We start from the raw sequence: 15,904 nt of genomic DNA, 5'->3' as shown, positions 1-15,904 counted from the left end.
ATGCAAGGCAAATGTCAAAAACTGTGGATTACAAGGAGCCTCAAAAAGTTATTCCAAAAAGATACTCACAATAAGTCTAAGTTACTCGAAAAGACATGCTAAAAAAATAAAAATAAAGTCCAACAAAGTGTATAAGCAAATAAAATAAAATAAAAACTACCTTCATATATTTTTACTTCCACCACCAAATGTAGACTGATGCTATGTTTTAACCCCTGTTGGCCTGTTTGTGAGCAGGATATCTCAAAAAGTTCAGGATGTATTTGGATGAAACTTGTTGGACAGATTTCAGTGTGTGACAAGGACAAATCGATTACATTTTGATGAAGATCCAGATCCAGATACATGCATTCTTAATGATTCTTCACCATTGAGAGATGGGGCTAAAAATGATATACATCATGATATCTTAAAACGTTGTGGAATGTGGATGAATGACAAAACTTGGTGGAGGAGTTGGGTAGATGGCAAGAATAAACAGATTTGATTTTGGTTCAGGTCCAGATCCAGATCCAGAGTATCAGCGGCATACAAAATGTGAACTGTTCAGGCTGGCGGAGGTATGTGCTCAACTGAGTGTCGTTCTAGTCTTTCTAATGATATCTACTTACTTGAAAAAACACAAAAAAACCTGGCAATCTCACACTATTGTGAGCATCTTGTTTGTACATTTTATTGTACGTCCCACGTTATCGATCCAATCATAATCAAATTGTAAACTTCACATTCTTGGATGAAAATAAGCAAATGCTGCTCACGATATTTCACATATATTTCTGTGGAGTTGCCCATCGTCCGTGACTGGCCGAAACACGCATGTTGCTTCTTAACAAATTGTGGATCGCAAACATCAGTGACATCACTTGGGTATTTCACATCTACTGGTGGATAAGACGAGGCTTCTTTGATGTAAATTACTGGATTAATAACGTTTCATTAACTGTTTATTGATGAATCATTTTAAACAAGGACATGGATGAAAATAATAATAATAATAACAATTAATAATTTTAAAAATAAACGCTAGTGCGTTGGAAGGCCAGTTATGTGCAAACATCAAGTGGGTTCGTTTGGTATTTATTTGTCAACTCATGTTATTCATAATTTAGTATATTTTTAAATAGTCTTATGTTTGTGTTTGCAGGATTTGTATTCAAAAGTGTCAATATATGCATTTCTTCAAGTCACTGCCTCCTGGTTAAACTATCAAAATATTGGCTTACTGCACACCTCAACTTCGTCCCTCTTTTCTCCAAGTTAGCCTTTTAGGAAACTATGTACAGCATAATGAACACCGAATAGAAATGGTGAAGCTTCCATTAGAAATTGCGGCAAAGAAAACTGATAATTGTTAATTAATGGTATTGTTACGGTTGTGGAAATTCGCATTACACCATAAAGAGTCCTCAGGTCAGATATCTCGATAAGTCCATGTGTAGTTAGCCCACACCCGTTGTATAGAGGGAATTTATGTGATCCATTCAGGCTGCGATCCTTCAGTTAGCCATTTTTTTTCTTTCTCTATTGTTATTTTCGACCATTAAGCGCCAACAACGCAAACAGCCACTACCTTTACCTTCACAACTCCATCCTGCAAACATCGCTTCAGCGCCATTCCCAAACGACACCATAACCATCAAACCACCACAGAAAACCCTCCACCACCTTCACCTTTCTCCTTCACAACCAACAACCGCACCACCTGTGAACACTGAATGCCGGGCTGTCTAGGGCCCGTTCGGCGATTGGTGCCAAACGTACCGAGCCGCGAGCACGAATGGCGGCCTTTCCGAGGGAGAAATTCGGATCCAAAATGATTCACGCCCACTTCCCCTCCGTCCAATGGGCGAGCGCGAGGCGGCTTGGCCCCGCCTCCAAGCGCGTGTATGTGAAGTCCGTTTATGCAAATATGCGGATCAAGGGAGGTTCACGCCCATTTTTGCCCGACCAATGGCTGAACAGAGGGTGGCGTGGCCCCGCCTCCAATCGCGTTTTGATCCGCATATCGGCTCCTCCTGAGTCCTATAAAGATGCGAGCGCAAGGCAACTTGAGAGAGAGAGAGGGTGAGTTAAGCTGGGAGGAGTTCGAGAAGAGTTGGAGAGAAGTTGCGGAGGAGTTGCAGGGAAGACGGCGGACGGCGACGAGGTTGCGGTGTGGGGGTCGCTCGACTCGTCGCGGGATCCAGGCCAGCCAGCCATACCCCTCTCCCTTAGCATCAGCGATTCCCCCCCCCATTCGCGCTGAGATAGTGCCGAGGGGGCCCCCGTTCCTCCCCCACCCTAAATGTGGTGCCAACAAGACCGCTCGTGCGGAGCACGCAGGATAGGACTCGCCGACCACGCCAGGGCACGGAGTCGGGGCGCAACGGCGCAAACATTGCAGCTTGCCCGCCATCGCGTCACGATGACGCGGCTAAGACCTCCCCGGTCTCGTGGACCTGGCCGATCCTCCAGGATCCACGTACATTTGGTCTACGGACCTGTCCGCCTCCTCGCCTATGAGGGTGGCTTTCTTTTTGTGTAAATGCTTGTGGTGGCGCCGTCTGTTAAGTAAAACTGTGTAAGTGTTGCCGTGTGTCGGTCTTAGTCGGTAGTATCTCTTTTTTACCGTTTCTTTCTGTGCTTGAATACGTGCCTTTTATTATTATTATTACTGTGATTGAATACGTGCCTTCTGTGCTGTCTGCGTGTGTGAAATAAATGTGCTTGTTCAATTGTTCCCGCTTTGCTTCGTCTCCTTCCTTTTGTTGACTCTCCATCCTGCATCACGTAAGAGATTGGTAGTGGGTGTAAGTTCCCGGTAACTAATCTGAACCGTCGAGGTAGACGATAACTCTGCTCGGTTATCTCTGCAGTATGGAACGAACCGCTTAAGCGGTTCGTGTCTGAAGTCGACCTGCGGCGAGGTACGATCGCCCGATTAACCATCCGCGTAGGTACTTAGGAAGGTCGAGTTTGGCGAACAACCCTATCCTACGCGGGTGGCCGATTGGCACCATTGTGGTGAAGTCGAAAGACCCACCCGTGACTAGCTCCCGGCATTGTTCCGAGAGGGTCACGACTGAATTGTCCGTCCGGTGGGCGACGTGCCGCGATTCGAGTTACGTGGCCGATCGCACACTGGCGGGCGCGAATTCGCAACAGTATGTTCATCTTTGTCCCAATCAAATTTATTGTTCTAGCCTCTAGCAAGTTGCCTTTTTGCCCACATGGGATTCTGAACGGGGTATGGATGGAGGTGGCAAAATGCAAATGACGTCTTCTGTTATCGAGCCGGCAAGGTCGGAGGTTGGAGCAACAATTCAAATTTATTTCCACATCTGATGCAATTTAAATGCTTTAATGGCGGCGAGGTGCTCCATTTTAAACTGTTTGTTCGATATATGTAGATTTTGATGCCTGGGGTCAAGAATAAAAATTGTATTGGTGTTAAAAACCAGTGACCAATTGCAAATTAACAATAAAATTACCCCCGTGTGGGGGTGACAATCATCTCTATAATGTTTTTTTTACTATCATAATCGATGAACCATTGCCAGATATCTCCGAAAATGACAGACTATAAAGGTTTTGAAAATGGCAACTTTCACAACTTTCGTGACCTTGACCCTGACCTCGAATCCGGGAAAAAATATGTCGTTGGGTATCACTCATCGACCTCTACCCACATACCAAATTTCAAGATCGGAAGTAAAAAGTTTTCTTTGTACCGGGAAGTGCTTTTGACCATCTTCCAGGTTACGTGGCGGCCAAACGGGACGGAAATTCAAAAATCTGTCTGGTTAGATACAAGATAATATTTTTTACTATCATAATCAATAAACAGTTGCCGAATATCTTGTAGAATGGCAGACTAGATAGGTTTTGAAAATGGCGATTTTTATAACTTACGTGACCTCATGACCTTGACCCTGACCTTGAACCCGGACAAAAGTTATATCATTGTGCAACACTCATCGACCTCTACCCACATACTAAGTTTCATCAAGAACGGAAAGAAAAATTGTTGACAGACGGACATACGGACATTTGGTCCGGCTTTATTAGGTCATCTTGATAGAGATGCCCCAATAAGTTTTGTTTTTTTTTTTCCTTTCACCTCCTTCCTTGCATCAGTAGTATTACATTGGAATTAATAATAATAATGTTATTTTATTTATACTCAGCACAATCCATTTCCTGTAACAAAAATTCATTTTTTTCATAAAGTTGGTTAAAAAACAAAAAAAATTGATCTGTACTTTTTTTTTGTAAGGCAGCCTCATGATTTTTTAGGTTCTCATGTCTGACTTTTTGGAAACAAACAAACAAACAAAAAGACCAGGTAATTCAGCCTTTCTCGTCAGAGTGAGTTGGAGGGGTTAGAGGAGGGTTCAACAAATAAATAATGACAAACAGAGATCAGGGATCATGGAAGAGCAAGTTAAGTGTTAGAATCAAAGCATCGATTGAATAATACTTTCAGCAAAACCTTTTACATTTTTTGTAATGGTGTATTTAATTAGCAATACAGATTATTGAATAGGAACTTACCCATTTGTTTGTACATGACTGATACAAGGTAATCAGGGGGAAATTGAGTAACCTCGACGGCATCAAAACAGTTCATTTCCCGCACAGATAAACATCTGCTCTGTAAGAAGTTTACTTCACCCAATAACATATTGCACCACCTCCACTCATTGTTCCTCTTTTTCCCCACCTATGTGGAACCAACTTCCACATTCTCTTCAATGCCAATTTTCCCTCCAGATCTTCAAGACAGCTGTTCACCACAATCTCAGATCATCCCCAATTTTCTACCCTGATTACCCACCTCCCCCACCCCTCCAAATTTCCAGTTTTTTTCTTCCTGAGAGGTTGCTTATGTATCCATCTGGTCCAACACATGCATCCCCTCCCTGACTGCTCATTCCTCCCCGCACACATTTTTGTCCAAGTCTCCCTCTATGAGTCTATGTTGTCCTTCAAACCTACTGAATTGGTGTTTCCCACCCCCCCCCAACCCACCCTCTCTCTCTCAACTGTTGCTTTTGTTCTGTTGCATCCTGATCTATTCAGTGTTCTCGTTTTTCCACGAGCCAAGACTCTGTAGACAAAAGACTAAATGCACAGGCGTAGTAACCTTATTCCCTTCTCCAGATGTGACTTACACCTCTTCAAACGACAATAGATTACTGCGCCTGACCATGAGCTATACTTTGGCTTACCTATCAGAGTGTTTTGTAGAAAAGCAATTTGTTATTGCGCAACTTTCTAATAAGCAGGGAGTGGAAAAATTAAAGTGAGGTAGCTGTAATAAATCTACCAAGGCTGGAGGATGTGGACCAAGAGATAGGGATGATGCATCAAGTGGACACTAATCCTGGAACAATTTGTTATTGCGCAACTGTCTAATAAGCAGGGAGTGGAAAAATTAAAGTGAGGTAGCTGTAATAAATCTACCAAGGCTGGAGGATGTGGACCAAGAGATAGGGATGATGCATCAAGTGGACACTAATCCTGGAACAATTTGTTATTGCACAACTTTCTAATAAGCAGGGAGTGGAAAAATTTAAGTGAGGTAGCTGTAATAAATCTACCAAGGCTGGAGTATGTGGACCAAGAGATCGGGACGATGCATCAAGTGGACACTAATCCTGGAACAATTTGTCACTTAACATAAAGCACATTATTCTCCGGGTTATTGACAGGTATAACAGGCTGATGAAACTTTTGATGAAGAGGGATGCAAAGTTCAATTTATAATTGAAGATCCCATTCAACTCCCATCGAACAAAAATTCAGGAACAGCCTCAAGCGTTTTGTTCAGACCGTCAATAACACCCACGGTGTCATGACCTTGAAAGATTGCTCAAGTGCAATTTTACCCTGGGCATAGGATAGATTGGTTTACCTCACAGAAACTCCTCTTTACCATGCCATACAAAAATATTACCTCCTTTAGAAGTTGTGGTTGCAGTTGCAATGGTCTTCACGGGCTTGCCTTGTAGCTGTTCCTGCAGCAAAGAAATCTTCTCCTGCATACGCAGCAGTTCTTCTGCAAGGTCATGGTGCTGCAGGTAAGTCATTATTCCTCTCTCACCAAATTAACAAACAAAAAAACAACAATAAAAAGCCCAGTAAATTTTTGGGAGGAAGTTTACAAAGAACGAACAATGTGCATGAAATCTAGATTACAGCATCCGAGAAAAGACCACGTTTGTCATAAAATGATTGTATGGAGTTGGAGAAAGACATATTAACGAGAATGACCGCACTGGATCAGAACCTGTGACAAAATTGGCAACTTCACTTTCAGCTCTGCAATTTCTCAATGTGAGGCCGACTATTTTTTCCTCAACTCTTAAATCGACATCCAAATGCTAACAATCGATATACTGTTGATATTTTAGGAGTAAAATCGGTTTTCTCTCCTATTTCCAAAAACGTAATGTTGAAGATTTATTTTCAAGGGGTTTGTACATGATTACCAAGGGGTTTGTACATGATTACCAAGGGGTTTGTACATGATTACCAAGGGGTTTGTACATGTACAAGGGGAAGTCTTCAAGTACATGATTCTCCTGTTGTGTGCACTACAACAAATGCAATCCAGTAAGTACCACATGTTACAATTTTTCACAATATATTTTACGTCGTTTTTATAATATAAAATGGGAATGCAAAAACTGATTATAGAGGTAAACAAAATAGTGATTAGTTAATAGCATTATGTAACACCACTGGAAACACACCCCCTCCCCTCCCCCCTCCCACCACCACCACCAACCCCCAGAAGCATCATGTAATTTTTTACTGGGTCCCAATGCATATGCAAATTATGGGAAGATGTGGTGACCTCTCATTCACGCTTTTAGTTTACTGTACATTTATTTTACTTGGACCAAATAAATTGTACACAAAAGTCGATGGGGAAAACTTTCAAAAGGAACACGTAAATTGAGCAGACAACTTTCGCTAAGTGGTGGTTCAGTTTTAATTAAGAGTGAAGTCTTTTCTTTCAAGCTTCTAGGTCTCACTATCTGCCATGACCTTTCCTGGGAAAGTCACATTTCCAACCTCGCCTCAAAAGCCAGTCGCCGACTGGGAATCCTCCGTCGTGCTAAGTCCTTCCTCGGCCCTCTTGAGCTCCTGACCACTTACAAAGCTTTTGTCCGTAGCCTGATGGAGTACTGCTCTCCCCTCTGGGCTGGTGCTCCTGCCTCCCACCTTTCTCGGCTTCACGCTGTCGAAACCAGGGCATTTAAGATCATCGGCATCTCCCGCAATGAAGCTGAGTCTTTGGGCCTCTCACTCAATCACCGCAGGTTGGTCGGTGGTCTTTCTGTCTTCTACAGACTCCTCTCCAGCCTTGCCCCCCTGCTCTCTCTGCGATTTGTCCCCACCACATTTCCACAGGGCGCTCAAGGTCCGCCAACAACCCCCTTCTGGTAAAACTACCAAAATCACGAATCACTGCTCATCTTCACTCTTTCATTCCTCTTTTTTCCCGCCTTTGGAATAAACTTCCTCACTCTATTCTTTCCCATTCTTCCCTCCAGGCTTTCAAAACAGCTGTTCACCACCACCTCTTATCTTCCCCCATCCAAATCCTCGATCTTTTCTACCCCCGATAATCCACCCAAGCCCACTTCCTTCATTTCTCCTGCTTTCCTTCCTGAAAGTCCCTGAAATGTCCATCTTCTCTTCGCCACGTTCCCCGTCCCATCCCCATCCCTCTCCCTTCCACAGTTCACCTAATGTGTCTGTTCCCCACTGTTTTGTCCCTTCCACTCCCGCCCCTCTTGTCTCATGCCTCCTTGCTGTGAGTTGTGTGTTAGCTCTCATACGAGCCTCGACCAAGGTATACAAAAAAAAAAAAAAAAAAAAGTGAAGCACATTTTACGAAGTTGTGGAAGAGGTAATAAGACGCATGCGGACCACATCGGGAGTAACAAAGCTGATGGAAATCTGATGTTTAACAAAATCACCACACAAACAACTTTAGGGAAACACAAACAACACAACGCATGCCGATGGGCTTGAAGATAATTTTTATTTGACATGATTAGATATTTTTGAGGTTCCTCATCATGAGCAACACTTGACCCAAACAAAGCCAATGGGAATCTGATGCAACAAACCCAGGCAGTGTATAATCAGCAGGGACCTACAGGGCTGATGTCTTAGGCCCACCATAAAACCAAAAATGGTGGCCATATTACTTTGTCTGTGTGCCATGGTGGGTGGAAGTCAACCAACAAATGTGGAAATGTGGGTGGGGTCTGGCAGCTGTCTGACTCATGGGTGCACATTTCAAAAATCGACCCCAACAACAACCATAACAACGCCGAGCTCTTGTAGACTTGCCACATATCCCAGGTAAAAAACAATAAAAGGCATTTAGGAATTTGCTGTGCAAACAAAATTCTAGGTGTGACATTTCAACAAGAAAGGTCTTCAATTACAGCTGTGCATTACATATTTGGCAAGCTTTAAGGAGTGATGAAACGTAGTAGAGTAGGATGTGGTAGTGGGGAATAATAATTGAGGTAAAAGGGAGAGTGGGAGGAAAAAGGCAAGAAGAACAACATTGTCACCTTTACCTTTGACATAGTGTGTCACGAAAGAGTGCTTCAATTGTGCTGGGTGCATATCTCTGAGGCGGTTCGAGCGCGTTACCAAAAAGTGAACCCAGATTAGAAATATCAAATAGAAACCACAATAGTGGTTTCTCAAAGGCAAGCGTGCTACCACTGTGCAATTATACCAACAATTAAGGACTAATATGCCATAAAACTCTTGGATGAGTCCAGATTTAGAAAATGTGCTCCTTCCTCCAGCTCTGCCATAACCAGATTAAATACCACTGCAGAAACAAAACGCACTGGGAAATAATTGGAGATTTGCTTCCTTCCAAGTTGCTGAGTTGTAGGATATAGCATTAAGGCATGATGGGTGCAGTGTTCGACAGAGCATCTGATTGGTTTCTTCGCTCTGATCTGTCCGCTTAGCAATACAGATCGTCAGTAAATTACTTGATTATTGGGAAATTACTCTTGAGAGCCCAGAGCAAACAAACATTTGCCAAAAATCGCTGACTGCCACATAGAAATGTTGTATGGACAACTAAGGTGGAGTTCTGCCAACATCAATTATTGGAATTCCAAATTAAAGGGTAGAGGGTGTTTCTGTTGTCCTTCACCGGGAGGTCCACCTGAACAATCGTGAAGAAAGAAACATAGAAGCTGACCATAAGCTCATTACCTACCCTGTCAAATCAGAAACCAAACGAACACGAACACAATCACTGATGAAGCTTCTCTGAGATTACTCAGTTCTGTGCCAATTACTTCGATGATGTACAGCATGGCAATCCAACCAAGGACACATACAGCCCCATAGATATGCCTAATTTGTGAATCAAAATAAGTCCCTGCAACATTGCCACCACTCCCCATCCCCACCCCTCCCCTCCCCCCCCCCCCCAATAGCCAAATTCACCAATGTTGAATCCAAGTTTGTTATAGATAAAGAACAGCAAAAATAACTGATTTCGTAACACAGAAGGGAACAGGGATCAAAGTCAGATAACATGAATACATGCAAGGTCAGCCTGCATAATTAATTTGCTTTACAATTTGTCCACGATTGACACTGCACTGTCCTCTGTCCTGAATGAGATATAACAACACACCTTGCAATTGTTCTTTGCTCTTCTCATTATTAATATCAACTCCTGCGACAGAAGATTCACCAAGTGATTGTTTTGGCCTGTGCAGCATTCCAGAGTTTCTCATTTTATCCAATCCTTTACTTTCACCATTTGGCTTGTTCAAGAGATTTTCAAAGCCTTCCCCATCTTCACGTTGTTTGAATACAATTGTCCCATCCCTCCTCAAATCTTCACTGATCATCCACCTGTCATATTTATTGGAAGACTTATTGGCAGGCACATTTTTACATGCATCTCCATTGTCACAGCCAATCTCTCCAACTGTCATTTTCTTTTCCACGTTCTTGATAGTTCCTCTTAGTCCATTTGATGTAGTTGAATTAAATGTAGAATCTTCAACTTCATCCAGAAAAGAAGCCAAGAGATCCTCCACATCCTCATCAGCACCTGAGGGACAAAAAAAAGAAAAAAAAATGTTGCAATTGAACAATGTACAGCATTTCAAGAATGCTAAAGAAGTTCCATGAAAATTCACAAAATGAACAGTCATGGTCTGTACAGTCACTCAGTGATAATGGAATTTATTGGGTACGTGGTGTTGTGTGGTGTGGTGTGTGTATGTGTTTATGCATCATGGAGTACAGTACTACTCCATCGAGGGATGATATAGGGAAAGAAATGGCCACCTATTCAAATGTTTATAAGCCTATCATACATAGTGTACACAACTATAGAGTGAAGTCATAAGCATTTAAAAGCCACAACTTGTATTGTTAATAATTTTCTGAACTACCAAGACAGAAAAAGGCACCAGAATACATTGCAAAAGTACCACAAGTTATTGCTAAAAAGCCATTTTGTACTTCTGCTTCTTCCCCTCTAAAAACAATGTAAAACTGAGGGGCTGAGCGCAATACCAACTAACTGACATACTTCATGAATTTGAGTTAGAGGCATTATCAAGTACAATTTATGTGTCTTTCTTGTATATAACACAACTAACTGATTTTAGTTACATTGGTGTCTACTAGAGGGTTCTCATAGCAATGCACTAAAAGTACTGTGTAAAATTATTGTGCAACATACAACTATCTACAAAATTCAAGATGGCAGCCCCCAGGAAAAAGGCATTTCTAAGTGCTGCCCAAGTTATTGACATATTGTTTCAAGAAGATGATGATACAGACAGTAGCAGTGTTATTGAGGATTCAGACAATGATCCAAACTATGACCCCGCCAAGGATGGTGAGTAAATTATGACTTAAATCGGGAATGAATGTAGTATAATGACTACATACATAACATTGCGACTATGCAAAATGCATGAAATAAAATGTATACAATTCGGATTAGGCAAACTTCTTCAAATAGCTTGGGTATGTTTCATATAACGATCACTTAGCCACTTTGACCATTGCTTCTGCTGAAAGTAAAGTTTGTGTGCTCCACAGGCACTGGCATATGGGGGGACGTAGATAGTTGCCTATTGCACAGGGCCTATGCAGCTAATCACTTGGCCACTACTCCGCAGTATTCTCCATAAGGGGTTTTAGTATGGTGGGCCGCCACACTATTAGAGGGCGCCGCCCAGCTATAGAGAGCGCTGCCAGCTATAGCAGTGGCGGATCTAGGGGGGGGGCTTACACCCCACCCTATTTTGACAAAAATATTGATTTTTTATGACAATTCCTAAAATCTGCCAAAAAATTCGCCCTTTTCCGCACCTTAGGCCCCCCCCCCCCAGTTTTTCAAAGTCCTGGATCCGCCCCTGTATAGAGAGTGCTGCCACGCTGTAGAGGTGTACCACTGGTCTACCTGTCATCAACGGCATTATGTTTTACAATATATTCTTTGTTTGCAGGTTCTGAATCATCCAATTCTGGTGAGGATTTTTTTCCAAATTCGATGCCCAACGGGCTTTTTGTGTCGGGGAGTAAGACATTCCATTTGGGTGGCTCCTGAGGGCCTCGAAGGTATTGTTCCGCAATTCCGGACTTTCTGCGAGATGTGCAGCACTGAACATGAAAGAACAACAGGAGCACCGCTTCGCCTCCAAGTGTCAACTTCCTATGCATTCGCATTACCACAAAACGTTAGTACGAGTTTTGGATCTAGTTCGTACATTGTTACATAATAGATGGTGGTGTTCATCCCCAGGTTTTGCGGTAAAGCAATATCAGCGAGGGAGCTCACACCTAGAAACAAGCCATCAACTCATACCACTCCTTTACGATAGAGACCCTTTAATGGTACTATTGTTTGTGTATTATCAACACATCTGCTGCAGATAGTTGGTTTAAACCTGGTCATACTTGTTGTGCAATAGTCAACTAAGTAACATTTTTGGCTCCTAACCCCCTAAATAGACATAGTAATAGTTTAAGGTTTTTATTGTTGAATTTCAATAGCTTGTTACACTGAAAAATAGTTGTAACTGTTTGTTTGAAAATAAACTGATTTTACCATAAATGAAAAACTTCAAACTTGATTTACTCAAAAACTTAAAAATGTCAGTTTGCTGACTATTGCGCTCAGCCCCTCAACTGTAGCCCGACCTACCTCGATAACTTCTGACGCCATGATAATGATAACAACATGAGGAAGTTACTTTTTCTTTGGGCTCGTGCACGCAACACAACAATTAAAAATATACAAAACATTAATAGTTTTATTACGAAAAGAAATCGAAAGTGAATGTGGATTCTGCCAATCCAGGCCAGGATCGTGGAAAAAAGGTGGGGAGGGAGATATGGACAGTACCATTCCAAAAGCAATACATATCCAAACCATTGCCAAAATCAACTGAAACAAGTATTAAAACAATTTATTAACAGATGGATTTAATCCATACGAAAACTCGAAGGTCAAAGTTGGTAGAGTGCATACCTCTACCATGCAATGCCTAATCCACAAGAACATATCAGGCCAAATACATTTTTGAAAGATCATGCCATATATCGATTTTGGCCCTATCTCACAATGGTGAAGGAGGAGGAGGAGGAGGAGGAGGAGATTGGGACCATACTCTGTGCAGAGCGTTGGTGCTGCTTAAGCAGTCTCCTTGGCTATTGGGCACAATCCTGGACGGGTCGCCACTCCGACACAGTATACCAGCATGCTGGCACTCATTTTGCCGACCTTGGAAGGAAGACAGGTCGAGTTAACCCCACCTGGTATTAATTCAACAGCTGAGCAGGATTTGAACTCAGGACCCTAGGATCCAAAGCCCACCACCCTAACCATTAAGCCAATACCAGGCATAATGGTGAAGAATCACTTTAAAATTAAATAACCCTCGGATCCGGATTCGGATCTTCACCAAAATCGAACCAATTCGTCCTTGTCACCACCTAACCTGTCCACCAAGTTTCATCCGAATCCATACACAACTTTGAGATATCCTGCATACAAACAGAAAAAAACAAACAAACAAGAAAAAGACGTCGTGCAGAGCATGATACTTGCAAAATCACCCCCCCCCCTCTCCAAAGGTTGGCATGGATACATCAAATTGTCCATGTCATCAACACTAAAATTCACAATCTTAATCAAAGTTCAGGTCAATCAGATGAAAAGTGATCATTTTTCAGATTGAAATTGATGATTTTAGAAGTTTGACCTCGAGTTGACCTTTGACCTTTTGACCTCAAAAATAGTTGGTTTCCAAATTCAGCGATGTACTATGCAATGGCTGCTTAATTTTCAGGTTATGCTGAATTTTTTTTCAGGTTTTACAGATGAAAATTGATTTTTCAGATGAAATTTGATTTTAGAAGTTTGACCTTGAATTGACCTTTGACCTTTTGACCTCAAAAATAGTTGCTTTCCAAATTCATTGATGACTATGCAAGTCTTGTTCAATTTTCAAGTCAATCGGATGAAAAATGACTATTGCAGAATTTAACCTCAAGATAACCTTTGACCTCAAAATCAATAGGCTTCTCAGGTGAGACTACCTCTACAACTTGGTAAAGTTTCATGATGATCGGTTTCGAATTGTGACCTGCAGGCGACAAACAAACAGATAGAATAACAAAATTGACGAACCAATCAATATATGTGAAAAATCTTTGAATTTGCAAGTAACAAACACAGACTGAGACAAACAGACGGACGTGAAAACATAACCTCTTTCCACTTTCGATGCGGAGGTAAAAATAACAAAATATAGAAAACATTAAGCATTTTATTATTTCTTTTAAATGATAATCACATTGTTTCGCATATGTGGTAATCCACATCATTGACTGAACCAAAAGCCAGGATTGAGGGGGGAGGGGTAGAATGTACAATGGGCCAAATATAATAACATAGATGGATTTAATCCATATCAAAATAACAAAATATATAAAATATTAAGCATTTTATTACTTTAAAAAAGTGCAGACACAATAAGAAGAAAGAAACATTCAAAAAAACAAAACAAATGTGAAACAGTGATGATATCTCAAAAAACACAAACAACCAAAGAAGGAAGGAATGACAAAACACATTATGATTCCACAAAACAACACCACAATCCTCATGGATTATCATCACGACATTCTGACATTTTACTTTTGTTGTGGGATTGTGATGGACGAAGAAGAATAACAACAATGAAGAATGACAAATTACGATGCCACAATCCTCTTCTCATTTAGTGTCACGATATCTTTTGACATTGTTCCATCACAATCTCACAAAAGTAAAATGTGAAAATATGTTGTGATGGTAATCCAGAAGAGGATTGTGCTGTTGTATTGCGGCATCGTAATGTGGTGTCATTCTTCATTGTTGTTATTCTTCTTCATCCATAAGAATCCCACACAACAGAAGTAAAATGTCAAAATATGTCATGATGGTGATCCATAAGATTGTGATGTCATATTGTGGCATTGTAATGTGGCATCATTTTCACCTTGTTTGGTTGTTGTTTTTTTGAGATTTCAACCCTCTGTTTTTACTTCTTTTTTTTTTAAGTTTTTTTTCTTGTGTGTGTATATATATATATGTTTATATATATATATATATATATATATATATATATATATATATATATATATATATATATATATATATATATATATATATATATATATATATCTTATTCTTCTTCTTCTTCTTCTTCTTTCGGCTGCTCCCATTAGGGGTCGCCACAGCGGATCATCCGTATGATCCGCATAGTGATTTGGCACATGTTTTACGCCGGATGCCCTTCCTGACGCAACCCTGGTCGCCTCTTACGACACAGGGATATGGTACACCTATTTTAACCCGGGTATACACCGGCCCAGTACACTGGTACTCATTTCGCCGACCTCGGAAGGATGACAGGCTGAGTCAACCCCCTGGTGTATTAATTCAGTGGCCCAACGGGGCTTGAACTCAGGACCTATTTGGATCCCAAGCCACTGCCCAAACCACTGCACCAACACTTGGCTTCTTGTTTTTATATATATAAAAACATATATATATATATATATATATATATATATATATATATTGTCTTCAGAAAGTATTCACACACCTTGACTTTTTCACATTTTGTTGTGTTCCAGCCCGAATTGAAAATGGAATAAATTGAGATTTTTTCTTGTCACCGATCTACACCAAATACCCCATAATGTCAAAGTGGAATATTTTTTCAGCAATTTTTACAAATCAATTCACAATGAAGAGCTGAAATGCCTTGAGTCAATAAATATTCAACCCCTTTGCAATGACACGCCAAATTGAGCTCAGGTGGATCTAATTTACTTTGATCATCCTTGAGACGTCTCTTGATTGGAGTCCACCTGTGGCCCATTCACTTGATTGGATATGATAAAGAAAGAAACACACCTTTTTATATAAAGATCCCACAGATAACAGTGCATGTCACAGCAGAAACTCAACCATGAAGGAACTGTCCACATAACTCTGAGATAGAATTGTGAGGAGACATTGGTCTGGGGAAGGGTATAAAACAATTTCTTGTGTTGAAAGTTCTCAAGAGCACTGTGAGCACCATCATTAGGAAAGGGAAAGAATAAGGAACTTCCTTGACTCTTCCTCAAGCTGGCCGTACAACCAAACTTAGCAACCAGGCAAGGACTTGGGTCAGGGAGGTGACCAAGAACCCAATGACCACTCTGTACAGAGTTTCTTGTCTGAGATAGGAGAACCTTCCAGAAGGACAACAGTCTCTGCAGCACTTCACATATCTAGGTTTTATTGGAGAGTGGCAAGACAGAAACCACTCCTGAGAAAAAGGCACATGACAGC

At 41.2% G+C, this 15,904-nt stretch overlaps 1 protein-coding gene across 5 annotated transcripts in view; it reads right to left on the bottom strand.

Moving 5' to 3' along the window:
- MCM10 (minichromosome maintenance 10 replication initiation factor) overlaps nt 1–15,904 on the bottom strand; it is a 150,028-nt gene that overhangs the window by 101,170 nt on the left and 32,954 nt on the right. For all 5 annotated transcript variants that reach the window (XM_085895050.1, XM_085895053.1, XM_085895049.1 and 2 more), the window contains 2 exons: nt 9,680–10,105; nt 5,939–6,040 (listed from right to left, as the gene is read on the bottom strand). In XM_085895050.1, coding sequence (XP_085751176.1) covers nt 5,939–6,040; nt 9,680–10,105 — 528 coding nt within the window. The remainder of the gene's footprint in view (nt 1–5,938; nt 6,041–9,679; nt 10,106–15,904) is intronic.

Source organism: Eptatretus burgeri, chromosome 9 (assembly GCF_056783735.1).
Source record: "Eptatretus burgeri isolate ZD-2024b chromosome 9, Ebu_testis_v1, whole genome shotgun sequence".
In the NCBI taxonomy this organism is placed as follows: Eukaryota; Metazoa; Chordata; class Myxini; order Myxiniformes; family Myxinidae; genus Eptatretus; species Eptatretus burgeri.
This window is presented reverse-complemented; position numbering and strand designations above follow the sequence as displayed.